At 45.1% G+C, this 21,953-nt stretch overlaps 1 protein-coding gene across 3 annotated transcripts in view; it reads left to right on the top strand.

Moving 5' to 3' along the window:
• The first annotated feature begins 15,909 nt into the window (after positions 1 to 15,909).
• The window catches only part of GALNT9 (polypeptide N-acetylgalactosaminyltransferase 9), a 78,180-nt gene continuing 72,136 nt past the window's right edge, over positions 15,910 to 21,953 (top strand). For all 3 annotated transcript variants that reach the window (XR_006100907.1, XR_006100908.1, XM_042442143.1), the window contains exon 1: positions 15,910 to 16,678. Coding sequence is in view for 1 of the 3 variants with exons in the window: in XM_042442143.1 (XP_042298077.1) it covers positions 16,438 to 16,678 (241 nt within the window). In the remaining 2 variants the exon portion in view is untranslated. The remainder of the gene's footprint in view (positions 16,679 to 21,953) is intronic.

Below are 21,953 nucleotides of genomic sequence, written 5' to 3'. Positions count from 1 at the left end.
GATGGAGGTGGATACCTTTGGGGAGGGCGCAGTTCCTTTCTCTCCCCTCAGAGTCCCAAGATGGAGGTGGATACCTTTGGGGACGGGCGCAGTTCCTTTCTCTTCCCCCTCAGAGGTCCCAAGTGGAGGTGGATATACCTTTGGGGATGGGCGCAGTTCCTTTCTCTCCCCCTCAGAGACAAGATGGCGGTGGATACCTTTTGGGCCGGGCGCCGTTCCTTTCTCTCCCCCTCAGAGTCCCAAGCTGCGAGGTGGATTACTTGGGGAGGGCGCAGTTCCCTTTCTCTCCCTCAAGGGAGTCCCAAGATGAGGTGGATACCTTTTTGGGGAGGGCGCAGTTCCTTTTTCTATCCCCCTCAGAGTCCACGCTGGAGGTGGATACCTTTGGGGAGGGCCGCAGTTCCTTTCTCTCCCACAGCGTCCCAAGATGGAGGGTGGCTACCTTTGGGGAGGGCGCAGTCCTTTCTCTCCCCCTCAGAGTCCCAAGATGGAGGTGGATACCTTTGGGGAGGGCGCAGTTCCTTTCTTCTCCCCTCGGAGTCCCAAGCTGGAGGTGGATACCTTTGGGAGGGCGCAGTTCCTTTCTCCCCCCTCAGAGAGACCAAGATGGAGGTGGATACTTGGGGAAGGGGCGCAGTTCCTTTCTCTCCCCTCAGCGTCCCAAGGATGGGAGGTGGATACCTTTGGGAGGCGCAGTTCCTTTCCTCTCCCCTCCGAGTCCCAGAAGATGGAGGTGGCTTTACCTTTGGAGAGGGGCGCAGTTCCTTTCTCTTCCCCCTCAGAGTACCAAGATGGAGGGTGGATACCTTTGGTGAGGGCCGCAGTTCCTTTCTCTCCCCTCAGAGTCCCAAGATGGAGGTGGATTGATCCCTTTGGGGAGGCGCGCAGTCCTTTCTCTCCCTTCAGGAGGTCCCAAGATGGCGTGCATACCTTTGGGGAGGGGGGCAGTCCTTTCTCTCCCCCTCAGCAGTCCCAAGATGAGAGGTGGATACTTTGTGGAGGCGCAGGTTCCTTTTTCTCTCCCCCTCAGAGACCAGATGCAGGTGGATCCTTTGGGAGGGCGCGTTCCTTTCTCTCCCCCTCAGAGACCAAGCTGGAGGGGACCCTTGGGGAGGGCGCAGTTCCTTTCTCTCCCTCAGAGCCCAAGATGGAGGTGGATACCTTTGGGGAGGGCCGCAGTTCCTTTCTCTCCCCTCAGCGTCCCAAGATGGAGGTGGATACCTTTGTGGAGGGCGCCCGTTCCTTTCTCTCCCCCTCAGCGGGACCAAGATGGAGGTGGATCCTTTGGGGAGGGCGCAGTTCCTTCTCTCCACCTCAGAGTATGGAGTTGGATACCTTTGGGGAGGGTGCAGTTCCTTTCTCTCCCCCTCAGAGTCCAAGATGGAGTTGGATACCTTTGGGGAGGGTGCAGTTCCTTTCTCTCCCCCTCAGAGTCCAAGATGGAGTTGGATACCTTTGGGGAGGGTGCAGTTCCTTTCTCTCCCCCTCAGAGTCCAAGATGGAGTTGGATACCTTTGGGGAGGGTGCAGTTCCTTTCTCTCTCCCACAGAGTCCAAGATGGAGTTGGATACCTTTGGGGAGGGTGCAGTTCCTTTCTCTCTCTTGGAAAACAAGGTGTTTTGTGGGGGTTTGGAAGATGAGACAGCAGAAGTGAGCTTGGGGGTTTGTGAGGTTAAACCTTCCCAGTATCAGAGAGTCTTTTGGGAGAGTTTGTTGGGTCAAGAGTAAGGGTCAGTTGGGGGAAGACTGATTGGTGTGTTTAGAGCCTAGTGGAAGCTTGATTGTGTGACCAGTAGTGTCTTTTGTTCTATCTTAGTTTAGGGATCTTCAGTCTGTTGGGTCAAGGCTGAGTGTTTGTGAGAGCTGAGCGAAGGTGTGATTATGTGTTTGTTAGCATTCTTATTCTATTGAGCACTTTCCTGAGCACCTGGTCCCAAGGAAGTGGGGCTTTTGCTCAGAGGAAGTGAGTCAGAGACTTGCCTGGGGAAGGAGCTAGCAGCTAGTAGCTTTCCAATATAACTGCAGGCTCAGGCTCTAGAGCTTGGCAAACAGGCTTGGAAAACAGGTGAGTTTTGCATGGGTGCTTAGTGGGGGAGGCCTAGAGTTCTGTTTCAGTGGCGTGTTACAGACGGCCCAGAAGGGGCAGTCTCGCGCCGCTGCTGGTTGCTGCGTCCAGGAACCGCAGCATCCAAACCGCGCGGTTCCCGAATGCAGCAAAGAAGGAGCGTGAAAAATGCGCTCCTTCCTTGGCCCCAGAAAAGACGCCACAAGGCGCTAGTCGCGCACTCACGGAGTCACTTCCGCCATGCGATGTGCAGATGCAGAGCGTCCGCTACGTCAAAATGTCAGCAGCCATGTGGAATGGTCGCCGCCATTTTGACATAGTCATTACGCGTGAGGGGCAAGGTGCGTCAGGAAGCGCCGCCCCTCGTGCATAATGACGGCGCCTCATGGGCCCTTCTGTAACTCGCCAGTGTCTACTTAAGACTACTGTGAGGAAGCTGCTGCAGTCACCGGCAACAACTGTGGTATATTTTTATTCTTGTCAGTGGATGTGGATAACTTCATCTGTAGCAAGTGCAAGTTGGTACCCCTGTTGGAAGAGAAGGTCCAGAAGCTGGAGACCCAAGAATGTACACATTGGGATATTAGGGAGAAATAGGCTTTCCTGGACAAAGCAGAAGAGACTGTCCTGGATGGGCAACACACAGAGGAAGTTTCTGGTCAGTTTCCATACACAGCAGGTAGACAGAGGAATGTGACACATTGAAATAGGGAAGCCAGGGATCATTCTGTGAGCTTACAGATACATAACTGATTGGAAGGGATGACAGGGATAGCAAGGGAGAGCAGCAGGGACAGTCCCCAGAGAAAGTGCAGGAGACCTTGTTAGAATCAGCACAGGGAATAGCCACTGCTAAATCTTGGAGGAGGCATGTTGTGGTTGTGGGGGGGCTCCTTGATGTGGGGGGACTCCTTGACTGTTACTCCTTTCTCTTGTTCCATGAGGGAACCAATGATACTGCAAGGCACAGCCTTCAGAATATCATAAGGGACTATGAGGCTCTGTGTAGGAAGCTGAAAGAGATGGATGCACAGGCTGTCATCTCATCTCTTCTCCCAGTTGAAGGGCATGGTCCAGGAAGGGAGAAGAAAATAGTGGATGTAAAAAACTGGCTCCACAGATGGTATCACCAAGGACGGTTTGGATTCTTGGATTATGGGTGCGGTTCCACGAGGGCGAACTTCCGGGTGGTGGGATCCTTAGGTGGGAGTGACCATACTCTCCTAGAGTTTTTTATACAATGGAAAGGAGAAGCCAGGCATAGTCAGACACACATTCTAGATTTTAGTAGAGCCGATTTCAATAAACTTAGAGAAATACTGGAGGTGATCCCATGGTCAGGAATACTGTCTGGGAATGGTGCCAATACAGACACTCACATGGCTGATAAGCGCCTGCTGGGCAAGATAAACACGCCAAGCACTTCCTTCACAATGCCAAAAGAGTCCAATAGAATAAGCCACTAGTCAGTCCAAAATTCAAGATTACAGAGAGCCACACTACCAGTCCAGTCCGAGGTCATGAGTACCAGCAGGTTGGTTAAGGGTCCTGTCTGAGGTCAAGGATTCAAAGGCAGTCAAGAGTCTAGGAAGCCAAGAGCCAGATCAAGCAGCATTCATTAATGAGAACTAATAGTCTCTAGCAAGAACTCAGTGTCTTCCAGATGTCTTATATCTAGCTGCTTTATCACAGCTGCTGATTGCCTAATGAGCACTTCTCAGCAAGCCTCCTGGAACAATGAAGGCACACCCTTTCTGATCTCTTCTGGCTAAAGGTAGGAACCTCAATGCTTTACTGCTCTGTAGCGGGTTACAAACCGCCAAAAATACGTATGGTATATGTATTAGGGTTAGGAAGGGGCGGTGCTTCCGCAGCCCCTTAACCCTAGTACGTATTCCATACGTACAACATGGCGGCGCCCCTTCCACATGGGGGCCGCCATGTTTACGTATCGGACGCTGTGCGTCCGCACGTGTCGCGGCATCTATGACGTCGAGAGTCCACCCCTGGCGCCTCGCGACGTCATAGAGGCGCCGCTTAAAGAAGCTCCATTTTGGAGCTTCTTTTTCGGTCCGTGCGGGAGCCGCGTGGTGTGGCTGCTGCGGCTCCCGCACGGAGCAAATGGCGGCGGCGGCAGACCGCCTCAAAGCGGCGGTTTATAACCCGCCTATGTCTCCCAAGTCTTGCACTTCTTCTGGGGCAAGGCTGGGCTGCTGAGCCCCTGGCTCCACTGGAGGAGATCCCACAGAGTTAGGGTCTGGCTGAGCCAAATCCACTTGAGCTGGGAGAGCAGAGCTGGGACCTGGCAGGGCAGAACTGGAGCCTGGCACAGCCTCAGGTTCCTCCTGCACCTGAGGAGCCGAGTCCTCCTCATGGCTGGCCATGACAAATACTAAAAGAGAAGGGAGTTCAGGACAGATGGGAGTTTCTCAAAAGGGAGATACTAAAGGCACAATTTAAAACAGTTCCAATGAGGAAGAAAAATTGGAGATGTCTCAAGAAACCAGGATGGATGACTAAGGAACTTTCAACTAAGCTAGGTTTTAAACAGAACATGTATAAGAAATGGAAAAATGGGGAAATCACCAAAGAGGAATTCAAACAAATAGCAGGCATGTGTAGGGGTAAAGTCAGAAAAGCTAAAGCGTAGAATGAACTCAGGCTTGCTAGAGAGGTTAAGAACAGTAAAAAGGCCTTTTTTGGATATATCCACAGCAAAAGGAAGAAGAAGGAAACAGTAGGGCCACTACGTGGAGAAGATGGCAAAATGCCAACAGGGGACAGAGAAAAGGCAGAATTACTCAACACCTTCTTTGCCTCAGACTTCTCAGAAAAGGCGAAAGGTGCTAAACCTGAGGATAATGGAGCAGAGGACAGAAAAGGGGAATGTCAGCACAGAATAAGTAAAGAGATAGTACAATACCTTGTTAACCTAAATGAATTCAAGTCTTCAGGACCAGATGAACTACATCCAAGAGTATTAAAAGAGCTGGCTAATGTAATATGCCAGATTTGTCTGGCATGACTTGTTTCTCTGAAACCCATGTTGACTTTTTGTGGTAATGGAATTGCCTTCTAGATGATCACAGACTCTCTGTTTAATGATCTGCTCTAGAATCTTTCCTGGTATTGATGTCAGACTAACTGGACGATAATTGTTGGGAGCTCTTTTTACCCCTTTTTGAAGATGGGAACAAGGTTTTCCCTCCTCCAGTCTCCTGGGACTTTTCCCGTTCTCTAGGCTCCGATATTGCATTAGCCAGGGTCACAATTTGAAAAGTTTGAAAACTCACCCCAGCAAAATGAACACAGAGAACTAGCCTTCTCTTTTTCCAAGAGAATGTTCTGGAAATCCTCTGCTAGGAGCTATTTAGAATTAGGCTTCTAGCTCCTCTCTCAGTGACCCACATAAATGGGTCACAATTTGAAAAGTTTGAAAACAAAATGAACACAGAGAACTAGCCTTCCCTTTTCCCAAGAGAATGGACTGGAAATCCTTGATCTATTCTTGAGCATCCAGATCTAAACCCTGCTTGTTCATCCTCCAGGATACTTTCTTGTTTTAACCAGTCCAGTAACTTACACTGTAAGTGCCTGGTATACAGTTTGCTGATTACGCTTAATAAACTTATTGGTCTATAATTTGCCAACTTTGTGAGGGTACCCTTCTTATGAATTGGAATAATGATAGCCACACCCTAATCTTTTGGAAAGATGATCAATGCAAGTGAATAATTGTGCTAATAGTGGGGACCACCATTTCAAGTTTGTTCTTAAGAGTTCAGGTGGGATATTACCATTTCCTCCTCCTTCCGTTTGCTACAGACATACCCCCAAAAAGGTCTTTTTATTGTTCTTAACCTCTCTAGCAAGCCTGAACTCATTCTGTGCTTTAGCTTTTCTGACTTTTAACAAAAAAAAAAAAAAAAAATCTAATACTTGGGAATTAATATATCAAAGAGTAAAATAGAATTATATGACAAAATTACAGGAAAATGTGGAACGAAATTAAAAGAGATTTGGTGAACTGGAGTAGAGTTAATTTGTCACTATTAGGTAGAATATCCACAATTAAAATGTCAATCCTGCCCAAGATGCAATTTTTATTCAAAAACCATTTAAAGAATGGAGCAGAGAGATTTCGAAAATTATTTGGAATAGGAAAAAACTGAGGGTAAGGATGAAAGCATTGCAAGACTCAAAAGAGAAAGGTGGGTTAGGAGTTCCCAATCTGAAGCTATATTTTGACACCTGTGGTCTCACATGGATTAAGGAATGGATAACTTTAAAAAAAACAAAGGCCTGTTACAGACAGGCCAAAAGGTTATTAGAATTAGAAGGAGGCAATCTAAAATTTTGCTGGCATGCCTATTTACAATATGGAAAACTCAATGTGAACAAAAAATGTAATAATCATTATGTAAGAAAGGCATTGCTTTGAGTTTGGAGTAAACATAGAACATAGAATGAAATTATACAGGAAAATCTCGATTTGGATATCGCCCCAGGAAGTGTTTTATAGAAGAGAGATGTTAGGGGGGGAAATAATTGGGTTACATACAAAACAATAATTAAAGGGCATGCTGAAAAATGGTGTTTAAAATCAAGAAGAACTCCAGGAGGAAGGATATCAGATTCACTGGTTCGTGTGTAGACAAATAAAAGAACATTTTAAACAGGATATTAAACTGTATTGATTTGATGTAAAAGAGAACGAATTTGAAAAATTAATGTTGGAAGAAAAAGACAAAATGATTGGAGGTACAGTTGGCCCTTCTTATACATGGATTTCTTATATATGGATTCAAGCATCCATGGTTTGAAAATGTTTTTAAAAAAGTATAAATTTCAAATATCAAACCTTGATTTTCCATTTTTTATAAGGGACACCATTTTGCTATGTCATTATATTTCAGTCAGTCAGTCAACCTTTATTAGGCATAAAAAAACAACCCCCAGCCTGAGTGGAAGCCAGCTTTTTAAGTCTATCTGTTTTGGACATTAATCAGCTGAAGTTTGCTATCTGCCAGAGTATTGATGAAAGTATAAGCATATATTTTCTTTTCCTGTCTTTGGGAAGAAACTATAAAAGGTAAAGGTGCCTTTTTAGATCACACCCAACTAGCATTGCTAGGCAAAGAAGGAACAGTGCCCCTGTTTCTTTAATAATTGTGTAGAAAAGGGAATTTCAGAAGGTGTTGCTCCTGAAATTTCTTCTTTTGCACAACAATTGAAGGGACAAGAGCCCTGTCCCTCATTTCACCTGGTAACCCTACACATTAGTGAATAGCGAAATTGAGTCTCACACTTTGTGCATTAAGAAAAATGGGTACAAAAAGTATATAACGAATGTTGTCAAATATGAACAGATTTCCATGTTAGAAAGAGGAAAAAAACCTCAAAAGTCTTTCAACCCAATATGAAGAAATTATGGGATTTGGAGAAATGCAACAAAATAAAGATTGACAGATTTTCTATCTCCACAGTGCTTATACAATGTGTATATGAATCCCCAAGGATCATTCTGAGTGGGGATGCTGTCAGTTTTAGTAGCCACTTCTGAAGGACACAAGGTTGAGAGAAGGCTGATTTAGTCCATCAGTCAGTCAGTCAGTGAGTCAGTCAGTCTCTCTCTCTCTCTCTCTCTCTCTTTCTGTCCCTCTTTTCCCCTTCTCCATACCTCCTTTCCTCCTGTGCCCCATATCTTCCATGTAATCCCCAGATTGGTGCCGCAGGAGCCGCACACTGCGGCACCGATCCACACCCCAAATGAAGCTCCTCTGGGCAGCTTCCAGAGAGGGGCGTCATAAGTGCCATGCCACAGCGTCATGACGCCAGTTCCACGCAGTGGCATTTGGGTGCTGTGCTTGAGGGACGTCATCATGGCACATGACGTCTGGACGGGCGGGCACTATAATGGCGCCCTGACGGAGAAACAAAGGCTTTGAGCGTGTGGATGCTCAGCCCTACCTCATACGCAGATTGGCATAAACTGCCGGTCTGTACACACTCTCAGTCTTCTTTGTTTACATTCTCAGTTTTAGAGTCCATCTTATTACACTGCATTAAAAAGCTTTCTCACAAATCTGCCCTCTTCTACCTTTGAAAGCAGTTTCCCATAAAACAGTATAATGAAAGCTGAGCAATTTCATCTGAGGCCCAGAACAGATGGGCCAAAAGAAGCAGCTTCAGGCTGCTTCGAGGACATGGCATTTACATGACATGTGCCCCCAAAGTGGCCTGAAGCCGCTCCGATGCCATGCTCCAGTCCCTTGGATCAAAGCAAAAAGGAGCTGGGATAATCCAGTTTCTGGTGGTGTGGGTTGGGGCCAGCAGTGGCAGCCCACTTTGGAAGTAAGCTGTGCAGTCACTGCAGTCCTGGCCTGCTTGCTGCCAGAGCGGCATCAAGCCTCTCCTTCCTGCCTGTCTGCTCCTGGCCTAAGAGACAAGTACATTTGGTGCTGAAAAATCCTCTCTAACATTTTGGTCAAAAGTTGAATAACCTCAGCCTATCACCCAGACAATATTTAAGCATTGCTTCAGGTGAGAGACTTCATTAATTGTATTGAACAATACATGCTAGCAGGTAGTAATGTGTTTTTCTTGCAGAAGCATGTTTGCTAAATAGCAATTAAAACATCTTTTTAAAGTTAATATTAGCATTAATAGTCTTGAGAAGTGTTAATCCATTTACGGCTTGATTCTGTTACAAATATTAGGAGACGTGTGACTCTGTGCCTGTTGGAGGGACTGGTGTCTTTAGCAAAATCTTTCATTTGCTTGCAAAGATCTGTGGTAGTGTTAAATGCCCAGTACTTCAAGGATCTAATTTCCACTCCCCCTCCCCAATGCCCAACTGTGAGGGAGAAAATTTCACCCTAAATCAGAAGACCATATTCTAGTCCCTCAGAGGTCAGGAGAGTAGTATTAGAGGGGCATTTCTCATTTGAAGGGTACCCTTTTAGTACCACCTCCCTGATTTTGGGGCACCCCTAGAAGGAATCACTTTTGGGGGGGTTTCCCCTCTGTCTCCCTACATTCTGAGGATTCTGGGGGTTCTCTGAGGACCTCCCATGAGCCTCTGGGACCCCCTGACCACTAGAACCTCCTGAACCCCAAATCTGTACAAGAGAGCAGCCATATATGTTGCACAAAACCTGAACCCTCTCCAAAGTCAGCTTGGTACCTCCAACTACCAGGAACAGGTTCTAAGCCTGTCAGGCCTTCACGGTAAGCATGGCAATGATTTAATTTTAATTTTAAATTAATTTTGGGTTGCTTAACACCATCTTTTATAAATAAAAATGTTGAAATTTAAAGGTAACTGTAAAGGTAGTCCTTTGACATGAATGTCTAGTCATAATCAACTGTAGGGGGCGGTGCTCATCTTAGTTACTAAGCTGAAGAACGAGCATTGTCTGAAGATGAATCTGGTGGTCATGTGGCCAGCAAGACTACACCGAATGCTGTTACTTTGCCACCAAAGTGGTACCTATTTATCTACTTGCATTTGCATACTTTTGAACCGCTAGGCTGTCAGAAGCTGGGACTAGTGATGGGAGCTCATCCCATCATGCGGCACTTGGGCCTTGAACTGCCAACCTTCCGATCTTCTGATCGTTAGAATTGGCATCTTAACCACTAAGTCACTGCACCCCACTGTTGACATTTACAATGTTTAAAAACACAAATAAGCAAAACAAAATTATAAACATAGACACATGAACAAATAAACATACACAAATATATAAATACAAATATATAATGTAACATTTCCATACACATTCGTACAACAGTGACTTCCTAACAGATTTTGCTTTTCTGTCTTTTTAAATATCTAATCTCATTTTGTATCTTAATTGTTTCATCCTGTTATATGATCATGCTTTACCTATATACATTTATAAAATAAACATCTATAAACTTATAAATCATACTTGTATTTTTATTAACATGTATCCATACTCTCTATATATCCGATTTTTTCTCTCCCCATATCTATTTATTTTCAACATATTTTCTTTTCACGACATATTCTTTCTTAAGTTTTTATTCTTCCACCCTTTCTTTCATAATTCTTAAACTTCTTATTCTTTAGTTTCATTTATTGTCTAAAGGTCATACCTGCCATACCTCCCTATTGTTCTTCCAAATAAGTTAGCATTGTTTTCAAATGTTTTTTCCTGAGTTTCCTTCAACCAATATGTCAATTTATCTAGTTCAATTATCTCATATATTTTCATTAATCTGTCTTCAATATTTGGGTTCTCCTTATTTTTTCACATCTTTGCATATGTTATTTTTGCTGTCGTCAATACATGAAAAATGAGTCTACCATTTGAGTCTGTCTTAAATGAGATATTTATCTTTAGCTCCTCCATTATTATTTTATAGATTGAGATCCAATATTTTGTGCACATTTCCAACAATTACATCTTGCCTCTTTATATTTTAGATATTGTGTGATGATAGGTGCTATCTTAGAAACATTTTGTAGTTGTTTTCTTTTGAGCCCATTTAATCATACTTGTCTTTATTACCTCTTCTTTGGTATCCCAAACTACAAATAGTTTGTACATTATTGAAATCAACTTCTTACTACCAGCTTCCTTAATCTTATTCCAATCTGTTTTGTTTAATTCAATATATTCAATTCTAGAATCCATCTTATATTACTCTCCCAATTGCCTGTAAAGATACCAGTGATGTTCTATGCCCTCCTTTTTAAATTCATCTTAGCTGAGTGGGTGCAAAGGAGCCCTTAAAAGCTGCCTTATCGGTCTACAATTCTCCAGCACAGCTGAGTGGGTGCAGAGGAGCCTTTAAAACCTGCCTTGCCAGTCTACAACTCTCCAGCACAGCTGAATGGGTGCAGAGGAGCCTTTAAGAGCTGCCTTGCCAGTCACTCTACAGCACAGTTGGGAGGGTGCAGAGGAGCCTTAAACACCTGGCTGCTAGCTCCAAGGATGCTGATTGAGCCTGCCCTTCCTTCCATGCTGAGCCTTTCTTCCACCTGGGCGAGAGACAGTGGTGGCAGAGGAGCCAGGAGGCTGCTTTCTCCCTTATTCTATGTGGGACTGACAGGGGAGATATGTCATCTGGTGGTGATTGAGCGAGAGGAGGATGATAAAGAAGGATAGTCACGTCAGCCCTTAAGCTGTCCTATTTCATTTTGATTGTTTAAATTGTTTTAATGGTTTAACTATTGTAACTGTTATTGTGTTTTATTATTATGTAATGGTGGGGGTTGTATGGGGACAGTATAATGTGACTATTGCTTATATTTTGTATTTTTATTCTATGTTGTAATATTGGCCTGTTACAGACTGCCAAAATAAAGCTGCTTCGGGTCTCTTTGGAGGTATGCTATTTAAATGATGCATGGGTTCTAAGAGTCCGGAGGTCGTGCCAAAGCCACACTCCATTCCTAAGCACTGGAGTGCAGCTTTGGTGCAGCTTCCAGATTCTTAGGATGCATGCATCATTTAAATAGCATACCCCCAAAGAGACCCGAAGCAGCTTTATTTTGGCAGTCTGTAACAGGCCATTAATTGTTTTATTATCATTTCTGTTGTAATCCACCTTGATTCCTCTGGGAAAAGGCACAACAACAACAACAACAACAATAATAATTTAAGACTATGAGGGAGTCTGCTGCACTGGCCAAATAAAGGAGCTTTCAGCCACTTCGAAGCCTGGGCATTTAGATGATGCATGAGACAAAAAGAGTTTGGAAGCAAAACAAAGCTGCACTCTAGGGCTAAAAATCCGAGAAAAAGAAGCTGATACACACTGACTTAAGGCAGAAAATGTTCATCTTTACACCAGCATATAAATGGCCTGGCACAAGTGTGGTAATACAGGAAGATGGACTGACATATTCAGGTGGTCTGGAGCATGAACCCTGCATCTTGTAGGATGCCAACATTTTCCCTGCCGGATGTTCCAGTGACCAAAAGTTCACATAATTTCAAATTTCAACTTTCACTTTCTGCCCCACCAGGAGCTGGTGCCATTGCTCTTCACAGAGTGTGTGCATGTACTAGTTGTTCAGTGCCCATCACCCAGGCATGGCAGAAGCATCCATGAGTCAGGGGAAAAGAGGGAGAGGGGTCTCTTGGTCTTCTGCAGAGATAGCTGACTTCAAAGCCACATGGAGAGAGGCCACCATGCAGCAAGGACCCCAGAAATCTCACTGGAATATTGAGACATTCGATAAGGTGGCAGAAGTGATGAAGGCCAAGGGTCATCAACACGCAGGTCACAAATACAGGACAAAGAGCAACACCCCCCCCCCCCGACAGTGTCAAAAAGTGATCAACCACAATGCTTCTGTATCCTTTAGCACTGGTTTCCTCTTCAGTCCTGACATTTGTTTTACTGCACCTGGTTTACTCTTCAGTCCTAATTACTCATTTGCTTAGGGCCACAAGCAGTTTGCCACAGGGAAGGGAGGGGGAAGGAGAGGAAGATGATGGAAGGGAGGAAGAGAATTTATATCTTCTGGCAGGCCACTTTGAGGCATTTTGCCTGTCACTTCTGTGCAGCATGGTCCAGCCTCTCGGGATTTTTTTAAAGGTACTGGACAGGAAATTAATACCCTGGAATTACCAGAGAAAAGTGTTTTCTGAAATATCACTTCTCCCTCAACAAAGTTTGCTAGAGAGAAAGAAAATACTTTGAATGTATCCTTGGGGATCTTTTTATTATTTAATCTCTACCCCTCTCTCTCCCTGATATGAGGGAGAGCAACTTGGCCCTCCAGGTGTTGTCCTAATGCCATTCATATTCAACATTGCCTATGTTCGGAGTAGGCAACTGCGTGAGCAGGCTGCTTTTGCCCACATGACCAACATGCCTGTGCATCCAAATGTATCAGAATTTTCATGGAATCCCATCTATTCATAATTTTTGGCTGCTCCATAGCCATTTTAACAGGTGGTTTGAGGTGCTTTGGCACAGGTTTGGGGTGGAAAAGTTACCTCAGATTGTACATTTTGTTTTAGGAGGTGTTTTTGGGACCAGACAGCATGGACCCCCTGCTTTAGGAAACTGCTGTGAGTCTTTCCTCACCCTTAGACAATGCTGTCTGGTCTCAATAGGAGTCCCACTCCAACAACATCTAGAGGGAAACGCTTAACACCCTTCTGCAGTGTTAAGGCAGCACCTTGTGGTGGTGATATGGCCTGCATCCACCTGGTGACAGAAGACAAACATACTTGGAATGTTGTGGAAGCAGAGTTATGTATCTTTTGTCATAGATGTACACTGATGCACAATGTGTATTTGGTTGCACAACATTGCAATTTCTAACAAGGCTGAAAGTGATTGGTTCCTCACTCTAATTCTCATTCAAAGTAGGGAAAATGAGGCTCTGGATGCATATGTCTCCAGTTCTTTTAAAATGATCCCTGACCCACCCTCTTTTGCAAGAAAAAAGAAAAGAAAATGAAAAGGGGAAAAAAGGGAAAGGAAAAAAGGATGAATTGCCTCTCCTGGAAGACTTCAGGAGTTATAATGTGCTTTTAAATAAGTCAAAACCTTCCCTGAATTGTTTTGACATCATAGAATCAAAAAGTTGGAAGAGACCACAAGGGCCATCCAGTCCAACCCCTTGCCATGCAGGAACTTACAATCAAAGCATACCTGACAGATGGCCATCCAGCCTCTGTTTAAAGACCTCTAAGGAAGGAGTGTGTTCCACTGTCAAACAGCCCTTACTGTCAGGAAGTTCCTCCTAATGTTGAGGTGGAATCTCTTTTCCTGGAGCTTGCATCCATTGTTCCAGGTCCTATTCTTTGCTCCTTCCTCAATATGACATCCCTTCGAATATTTAAACAGGGCTTTCATATCACCTCTTAACCTTATATTATAGTTTATTTCTATAGTGCTGTACATGTACACAGTGCTGTACATACAGATGATCAATAAAATATAAAGCCTGCCAATGGCATATAATCTACAAAAAAATACATATAAACAGTAGGTGGTAATATAAAATAGATTTAGTTTAAAAAGCAGGCAACAATTAAAACATCCACATCCACTATCTAATCAGATATCAGATAAATATTCACACAGTGCCTGGGAACGCTTTTCTGAACAGGGTAGTCTTCAACTCAGATTTAAAAGTCATCAATGAAGTGATGAACTGTGTTAGTGAGGGAAGAAGGTTCCAGGAGTGAGGGGCAGCAAGTGAGAAGGGACGAATCCAGGACAGGGCAGTGGAGATCCTAGGCTGGGACAGCAGACCTTGACTACTAGAACGGAGGGTACGAGTTGGGATATAAGGAGAACAACTGTAAAAAAACAGCAACATGATGCTGTTTCAAACATGCCACATCATTTGCTGATAACTCACTGATTCACAGATTCTTGCATAAAACTGGAATCACTGATGATCCAAAGCTTGTCAGTAACCTCTGGTAGATTACGAAACACATAAACAACAACAATAGTGATTATGTTACCTATGAAGCCATCTAGAATGTTTGTTCACCAAAGCAAAGTTCAAACCCACAAAAACGCAAAAGGGAACCTGGAAAATATACCTGGATATAGGTAGTCAAGTAATGAGAAAAAGATGAAGCATGGGAAGGGCAGTTATGAAATAACTAGACAAGATCTTTAAGTGCAAATATATAAAACTGAATACTAAAGTTAGGACCATCCAAGCCATTGTATTTTCCATCCCTATGAATGGGAGGGAGAGCTGGACAGTGAAGAAAGTAGAGAGAAAGAAAACCAGCTCATTTGAGACGTGGGGCTGGAGAAGAGTGCTGAGGAGACTGTGGACAGCCAAAAAGACAAACAAATGGGCCCAAGTCAAGCCTGAACTCTCTTGGAAACCAAGATGACCGAACTGAGGCTGTCATGATGAGACTGAGATTATGAAACTGAGGCCACATCATGAGAAGGAAGGAATAATTGAAGAAGAAAATGATGCTAGGAAAGGTGGAGGTAAGCAGAAAGAGAGGAAGGCTGCATGCTAGATGGGTAGACTCAGGGGGAGGCCACAGGCCTGAGCCTCCAGGACCTAAGCAGAGCAGTGGAGGGGGGTGGGCTCCTGGGGATGTCTCATCCACAGGATCGCCATGAGTCTGACTAGAGGCCACTTAACAACCATAACCTCGATGGTCAGGAGCAGTTATGTGCCCTCCAACACGCCATATTGTTGTGCAAAAGAAAGGTCTCTTAGCTGCCTGGAAGGAGTGGGCAGAAGGAGACCCTGGGGGGGGGGGATGCAGTGGCATGGCCTGGCCAAGTTCAGGGGCGTTGTGTCAGAGTTTAGTGAGGAAGCAGCAGCAGCCCTGAGGGGGATTTTCGCCAAAGGCTCTTGAGCCCCGAGGACTGGCGCCCCCACAAGGCGCTGCTGTGAAAGAAGAAGCTGAGCCCTCCCTCCAGTCCATCTGCCTTGGTCCAGGCCTCAGAGGGAGAGAAGAACCGCTGGGCCTCATCCCCTTCCCCACCACCATCCCCTTCTCCTTTTGTGTCGTGTCTTTTAGATCGTAAGCCTAAGGGCAGGGAACCGTCTGATTAAAAATAATAATTGTGAGCCGCCCTGAGAGCCACTAGGGCTGAAGGGAGGGGTATAAATACCATAAATAAATAAATGAATAAATAAATAAAAACCCCTTCCCTTGCCATCATCAAAGACGTTGAAAACCAAGCATAGGGACTGGAGAGCTGATTGTCTGGAGGGGAGGGGAGGGGAGGGGAGGGGCAGCCCTGGGAATGGCGAGGCGCTTTTCCACCGGGCTCCCCCCCCCCCCCCCCCCCCCCCCCCCCCCCCCAGGAAGCACGTGACTTCGCTGGGCTCGCCGCAGACAGCCAGGCAACTGCGGAAGGCGCAGGCGCGCGCGCACCCCCAGCAGCAGGCGAGTCGGGCTGGAGCTTTGCTCAGGCCTCAGCATCCTCCCTCCCTTCCCTTCCCTTCCCTTCCTGAGCTGGCCTTGCGGGGCCCAGCCTTAGCCGGCCTGCCTGCTCCATCCCCCCGCCTCCCTGCCAGCCCCAGCAGCGCCGCCGCATCCTGAGAGAACGGCCAGGAGCTCCGAGTCCGGCCCGGAGGGGGCTGAGGAGGAGAGGAGGCCAGGGCGGCCAGCACCGTGGTGCTGAAAGGGACAGCGCCTTCCCGCTGCCGCCTCTGGCGGGCTCTGCTTGCCTTCGCCTTTTTTCCGAGCCCAGGAGGAGGAAGGCCGAAGGTGTGGGGAGGCCACTCGGGAGACACCTCCTCCCTTTCCTCCCTCCAGCTCCTTCTTCCCTCCTGGCACATACCTTCTCAGTGAGCAGCTCCTGCGGCTGCCTTCCATGCTGCCGCAGCTCCAGAGGCACCCGCCAGCATGCCTTGATGCCCTCCAGAACCAGCTGCTTCCATGGCGGTGGGAAGGAAAATCAAAACTTTGTTGACAGTGAACATCTTGGTCTTTGTGGGCATCATCCTCTTCTCGGTCTACTGCCGGATCCAGGACCATTCCCATGAGCTGGTCCAGATTGTCCGAAGCACGGACCGACGGATGAGGAGCCGGAACGCCAAAGCGGAGCCCCTGCTGGACAGGGAGGCCATCCTTCAGCGGCTGGACCACCTGGAGGAAGTTGTGTACAACCAACTCAATGGTAAGGACATTTGGGGAGAAGACTACATAGGCATGGGAGGAGGGGAGGTTCAGAAATGCCCCTTATTAGCATGCTACCAGGATGGCTGCCAGGCGATGGAATGGTTCGACCACATGGTTCAACCCTGCAAAGATACATAGGTGTCTCCATTAGAGAGGGGACTGAAATGCTCATGAGTCTTGCAGCTTCCGTCAACAATGGTTGGCGAAAGTATTGCAACATAAAGGAAAGATATGGGACCAACTTGATTCTACAGAATTTTAACAAGGAGGAGGTTGGGGGCTTTGTGACGTATTTATAGCTTGTGGCCAAATTTTTGAGAGTGCCTAAAAGGTGGAAAGATATAAAGGTCAAGTAGCCCTGCTTGAAGAACAATAAATGGAAACCAATGGAAGATCGTTTCAGAACCGTTGTAAATTCTGAAGACAGCATGACTAGATAGCAATGGCTAGACAGTTGGATTTAATTCTCAGAGATCTGTGTTTGCATCCCATTTGTGCTACAATAATAGGGGTTGACCAAATACAATAACATCCAACATCCACAAAAACAATGATACCTTTATTGGACCAACCAAAATGCACAATATTTCAAGCTTTTGAACCTCCACTGACTCCTTTGCCAGGTAAAGGTGTTAAATGTAATAATACAGAAGAAAGAAAGAATTTTTTTATATATATACTTTTGCCTGGCAATGAAGCCAGTGGAGATTTGGAAGCTTGCAACATGTATATTATGAATTTTGTTTGGCCCAGTCTTTATTCACAACAGTGATTCACTATTATCACTGTTTTGCAGATTTTGGATGTTATTGTATTTTGCTATATGGCCAACATGGATACCCCTGGATATGTTTCATGGTTTGGCCAATGTCACAGTATGTGACCATTCTCCCTCATTCCCCATGTCTACACATGTATGATTGTCACTTTATTTGTCACTGTACAGTATTTAGGATTGGTTCAGACACTCAGATATATCACATCATCTTTATACACTGGATGACTAACTGAATACAGTGACTAACGGTGAAATTGTGATAGCTTCAGTGATTCTGAAATCCATGGTGGATGATATAAGGAATGATGTCATGCATCGACATGTAATTGTAGGATAGTGGTCTGTGATATGGCCTCATCGTCACAATGAAATGAGTGTGGTCTATCTGACAAATGCTTAGAAGCACCACAAGACTTTTGATAGTGGGGAGATGAATGTAGGACAGGGCTGGAGAACATGTGGCTTTCCCAATGTCATTGGATTTCAGCTCCCATCTTTTTAACATCGGCTATGCTAATAAGACTTGCCATCAGCAACATCTGGAGGGCCACACCTTGCCTGGCCTTGCAGTAGAAAATCACAGGCTGCATATAAAGGCATGGAGGACTGTAATGAAGCTCTGCTGGAGGAGAAAGCAGACAGGAAAAGAAAAAAGGCGACTCCTATTTGGGCTAGCTTTTTTCCTGCTGTCTGAGGAGATGCTCAATGGTGGCTGTCCTCTTATGTATTTATTTAGTTATTTAATATCTGGCCATTCTCCAAAATGGGACACATGAGGTGAAGCAAGACACATGAATTTAAAATCCATACAGAAAAATTAAATCAATTAAATCAGCAACCGTATTAAAACATCAATACTTTAAAACAATATAAAATCATGTAAAACCATAAGAAGAACAATAAAAACACAGCACACATATTCCATGCACACAGCCAAGTCAAATAAAAAGATCTTTACTTTCTGGTGGAAAGAGTGTGTGTGTGTGGGGGGGGGGGGGGGCCTAACCTGCATGGCAGAGAAATCCACAGCCTGGGAGAAGTCACTGAGAAGTCCCTCTCCTATGTCTTTGCCAAACATGTCTATGAAGGTGGTGGGACCAAGTGAAAGTGACCAATACTTTGAATTGTGCCCAGAAATGAAGGGGTAACTAGTGAAGTTGTTTTACTATATCCTGACAGCACTCTGGCCACAGCAGTATGGGCCCACTGAGGCTTCTAAATTGTTTCCTCTTACCCTTATGCTGAGCCCACTGACAATCTTGGCATTTTGAGCTGTGTACTATGAATGTTCTATGTGCAGTGGTTGATTTGTGGTGACTCACTAACCTACGCAAATTACATCTCGATGCCACAAGACAAACAGATGTATGTGAGGATGAATCAATCATTAAAGACTCACAGTTAACTGATGATTTAAAGCAATCTGAAAGTTCTGTCTCCGAAATTAGATGAAAATCGCCACTTCATGCTGAAGTCAGTAATGAATATGTATGAACAAGGTGTAGTAACTTCACTGTTGCATTGTAAACCTAGAAACAGGGCCAACATAACATACAGAAAGTCATGTGGTGCAGTGGTTTAAGTGTTGGACTAGGACCCTGGAAGGCCAAGGTTCAAATCCCCAGGTAGCTATGGAAACCCACTGAATGACACTCTCTCAGGCCCGGTACACATGGGCCTGAAAGGGCAGGCTGGGTCTGTCTTTCATTGATGCGTAGCTGTGCCACAGCAACCAAGCTGTGCAGCGCTGCTGCACAGCAAAAAAGGAGCGCTAAAAAGTGGCTCCTTTTTGTGCTGCCGCAAGCAGCTTGCAGCAACATGAACACATCACTGCTGCACTGCTCCATTCATACGGTGCTGCACAGCGATGACACCCTAGTCACATGCTAGAGTTGCGGACCATGTGAGCGCTCCGCCCCGAAGCAAGCCTAGCACGTGATGAGGGCGTCATTCAGGGCCCGTCTGTACCAGGCCGTAGTCTCAGAAGAAGGTAATGGCAAACTCACCCTGAACAAATCTTGCCAAGAAAATCCCTGAGGTTCACCATATGTCAGAAATGTTGTTTTTTGCTTTCAAGTCATAGAATCATAGAGTTGGAAGAGACTGCAAGGGCCATCCAGTCCATTCCCCTGCCATGCAGGAAATTACAATCAAAGCATCCCTGACAGATGGCCATCCAGCCTCTGTTTAAAAACCTCTTAAGGAAGGAGATTCCACTACACTCCGAGGGAGTGTGTTCCACTGTCGAACAGCCCTTACTGTCAGGAAGTTCCTCCTAATGTTGAGGTGGAATCTCTTTTCCTGGAGCTTGCATCCATTGCTCTGGGTCCTAGTCTCTGGAGCAGCAGAAAACAAGCTTGCTCCCTCCTCAATATGGCATCCCTTCAAGTATTTAAACAAGGCTATAATATCACCTCTTAACCTTCTCTTCTCCAGGCTAAACATACCCAGCTCCCTAAGTCGTTCCTCATAGAACATGGTTTCCAGACCCTTCACCATTTTGGGCGCCCACCTTTGGACACGCTCCAGTTTCTCAATGTCCCTTTTGAATTGTGGTGCCCAGAATTGGACACAATATTCCAGGTGAGGCCTGACCAAAGCAGAATAGAGTGGCACTATTACTTCCCTTGATCTAGACTCTATACTTCTATTGATGCAGCCTAAAATTGCATTGGCCTTGTTAGCTGCCGCATCACACTGTTGACTCATGTTCAGTTTGTGATCTACTAAGAGTCCTAGATCCCATTCACTTGTAGCCAGATGGGGTGGCAGCAGTTTCTTCTTTCCAGATATTTTCATTTTGTAACTGTTCCATGTGTTATAGGACAGAAGCATGCATACCACAAAAGTTGCTTAAAAGTTGCCCTGACAAAACTGTTCCATCAAATGTAGTGATGTACAACATTCCATTGCCAGTACTGAAGTAAGGTTTAACTGCCAGTCCAATCAGCTTCCATTTATGGAGTGGAGAGGGGACAGACAACACCTTGTTTGCCTCTAGCAGAAAAACTCCTTGGACTGGTTCTGCTCAAAAATTATTGGAAAGAACTTTGGAGATCTGAACTTAAAATAGAAACCAAAGCAAATATAGAAAAAAATATAACAAGCTTTTTACTAGTCTCACTTGCCATTCTCACAGCTTTGTTATTAGATGTATATAACATGTTTGTTATTAGATGTATAACAAGCTAACAAATAAATCTTGTTTATGGTTCTCCTATGTGACTGACACCTGTCAAGTATATTTCAGGTTTTTTAGTTATTCACAGGCAGTTAAATAAGTAGTTAAATATGAATTCCTAAGGGATTCATAGTATATTCTAATGAAAACTTGCAGAAGTTTTAGAGGGATTTTCCAGAGATGTTGTACGTTATCTAAATGCATGATGAATGGCAAATAAGGTAACATTAAATAATTAAAGGTACACTGTATTAAATTAGAATTGCAGTCATCAGAATGTTGATTGCATCAGCGGCTCTTGTTTGTCTTCAGATGCAGAAGAAGTGAAATTACGTTCAGCAAGTATTTTTTAAATAAGTATATCTTCATGATCCAATGTCATCCATGTTCATATAGTTAATTGAGATGATACTTTATAATATGTATGCCAGCATTCCCTAATGTGCTGCTGTCCATATGTTGGGAGAGTCCCATCATAGGCACAGCCATTGTTCTGTCCTTGCATATTGGTGAATTTTTAAAGCAGGGTCCAAAAACAGAATATGCTGTTTCATGAACTAAACTTGTATTCCCCAATGCAACTTATACTATATAACTAAGGACCCAAACAGGCAGGCCAAAATAAAGCTGCTTCGGGTCACTTTGGAGGTATGCTGTTTAAATGACACAGGCATCTTAAGAGGCCAGAAGCTGTGCCAAAGCTGTGGTCCAGTCCTTAGGACTGGAGTGTGGCTGTGGCGTGGCTTCTGGCCTCTTGGAAGGCATGCAGCGTTTAAACAGCATACCTCCAAAGTGACCTGAAGCAGCTTTATTTTGGCCTGTCTGTTCGGGCCCTATATTAACATAAAGTATGCTAAAGCAAGTCACTGGAATCTAGGTTGTAGTAAACAATTGATTAATTGGCTCTAGAAGAAAATTAAAGTGGGCGATAATAATAATGCCCTTCAAATATCTGTAAAAATGTCTGGATGATAGACCTTCAGATATGTTGCTTCAAAAGGCTGTATGGGAACCATTGAGTAGCAATTTCAAAGGAATACACTTGGCCCTTCTCTTTCACAGCGGAGGTGGGGGGGGGGGGGGGAGGGGGCAAACCCCCCCCCCAAAAAGGGGGGGGGGGACAAATAAGTGGAAGAAGGTGGCAGGGGTGTGTGCGTGCTCATCTTCCTCCCCCCATTCCATAGCTGGCTTCCCTCAGCTGGCTAAAGCATGAGTGAAGGCAGGAGGGGCATGTGTGCACCCTTCCCAGCTGCTCCCTCCCTCCTGGGCTTTTTTCCTCAAGGAGAAAATCCTTGGAGGGAAGAGGAGGAGGAG

This window comes from Sceloporus undulatus, chromosome 10, assembly GCF_019175285.1.
Source record: "Sceloporus undulatus isolate JIND9_A2432 ecotype Alabama chromosome 10, SceUnd_v1.1, whole genome shotgun sequence".
Lineage (NCBI taxonomy): Eukaryota > Metazoa > Chordata > Lepidosauria > Squamata > Phrynosomatidae > Sceloporus > Sceloporus undulatus.
This window is presented reverse-complemented; position numbering and strand designations above follow the sequence as displayed.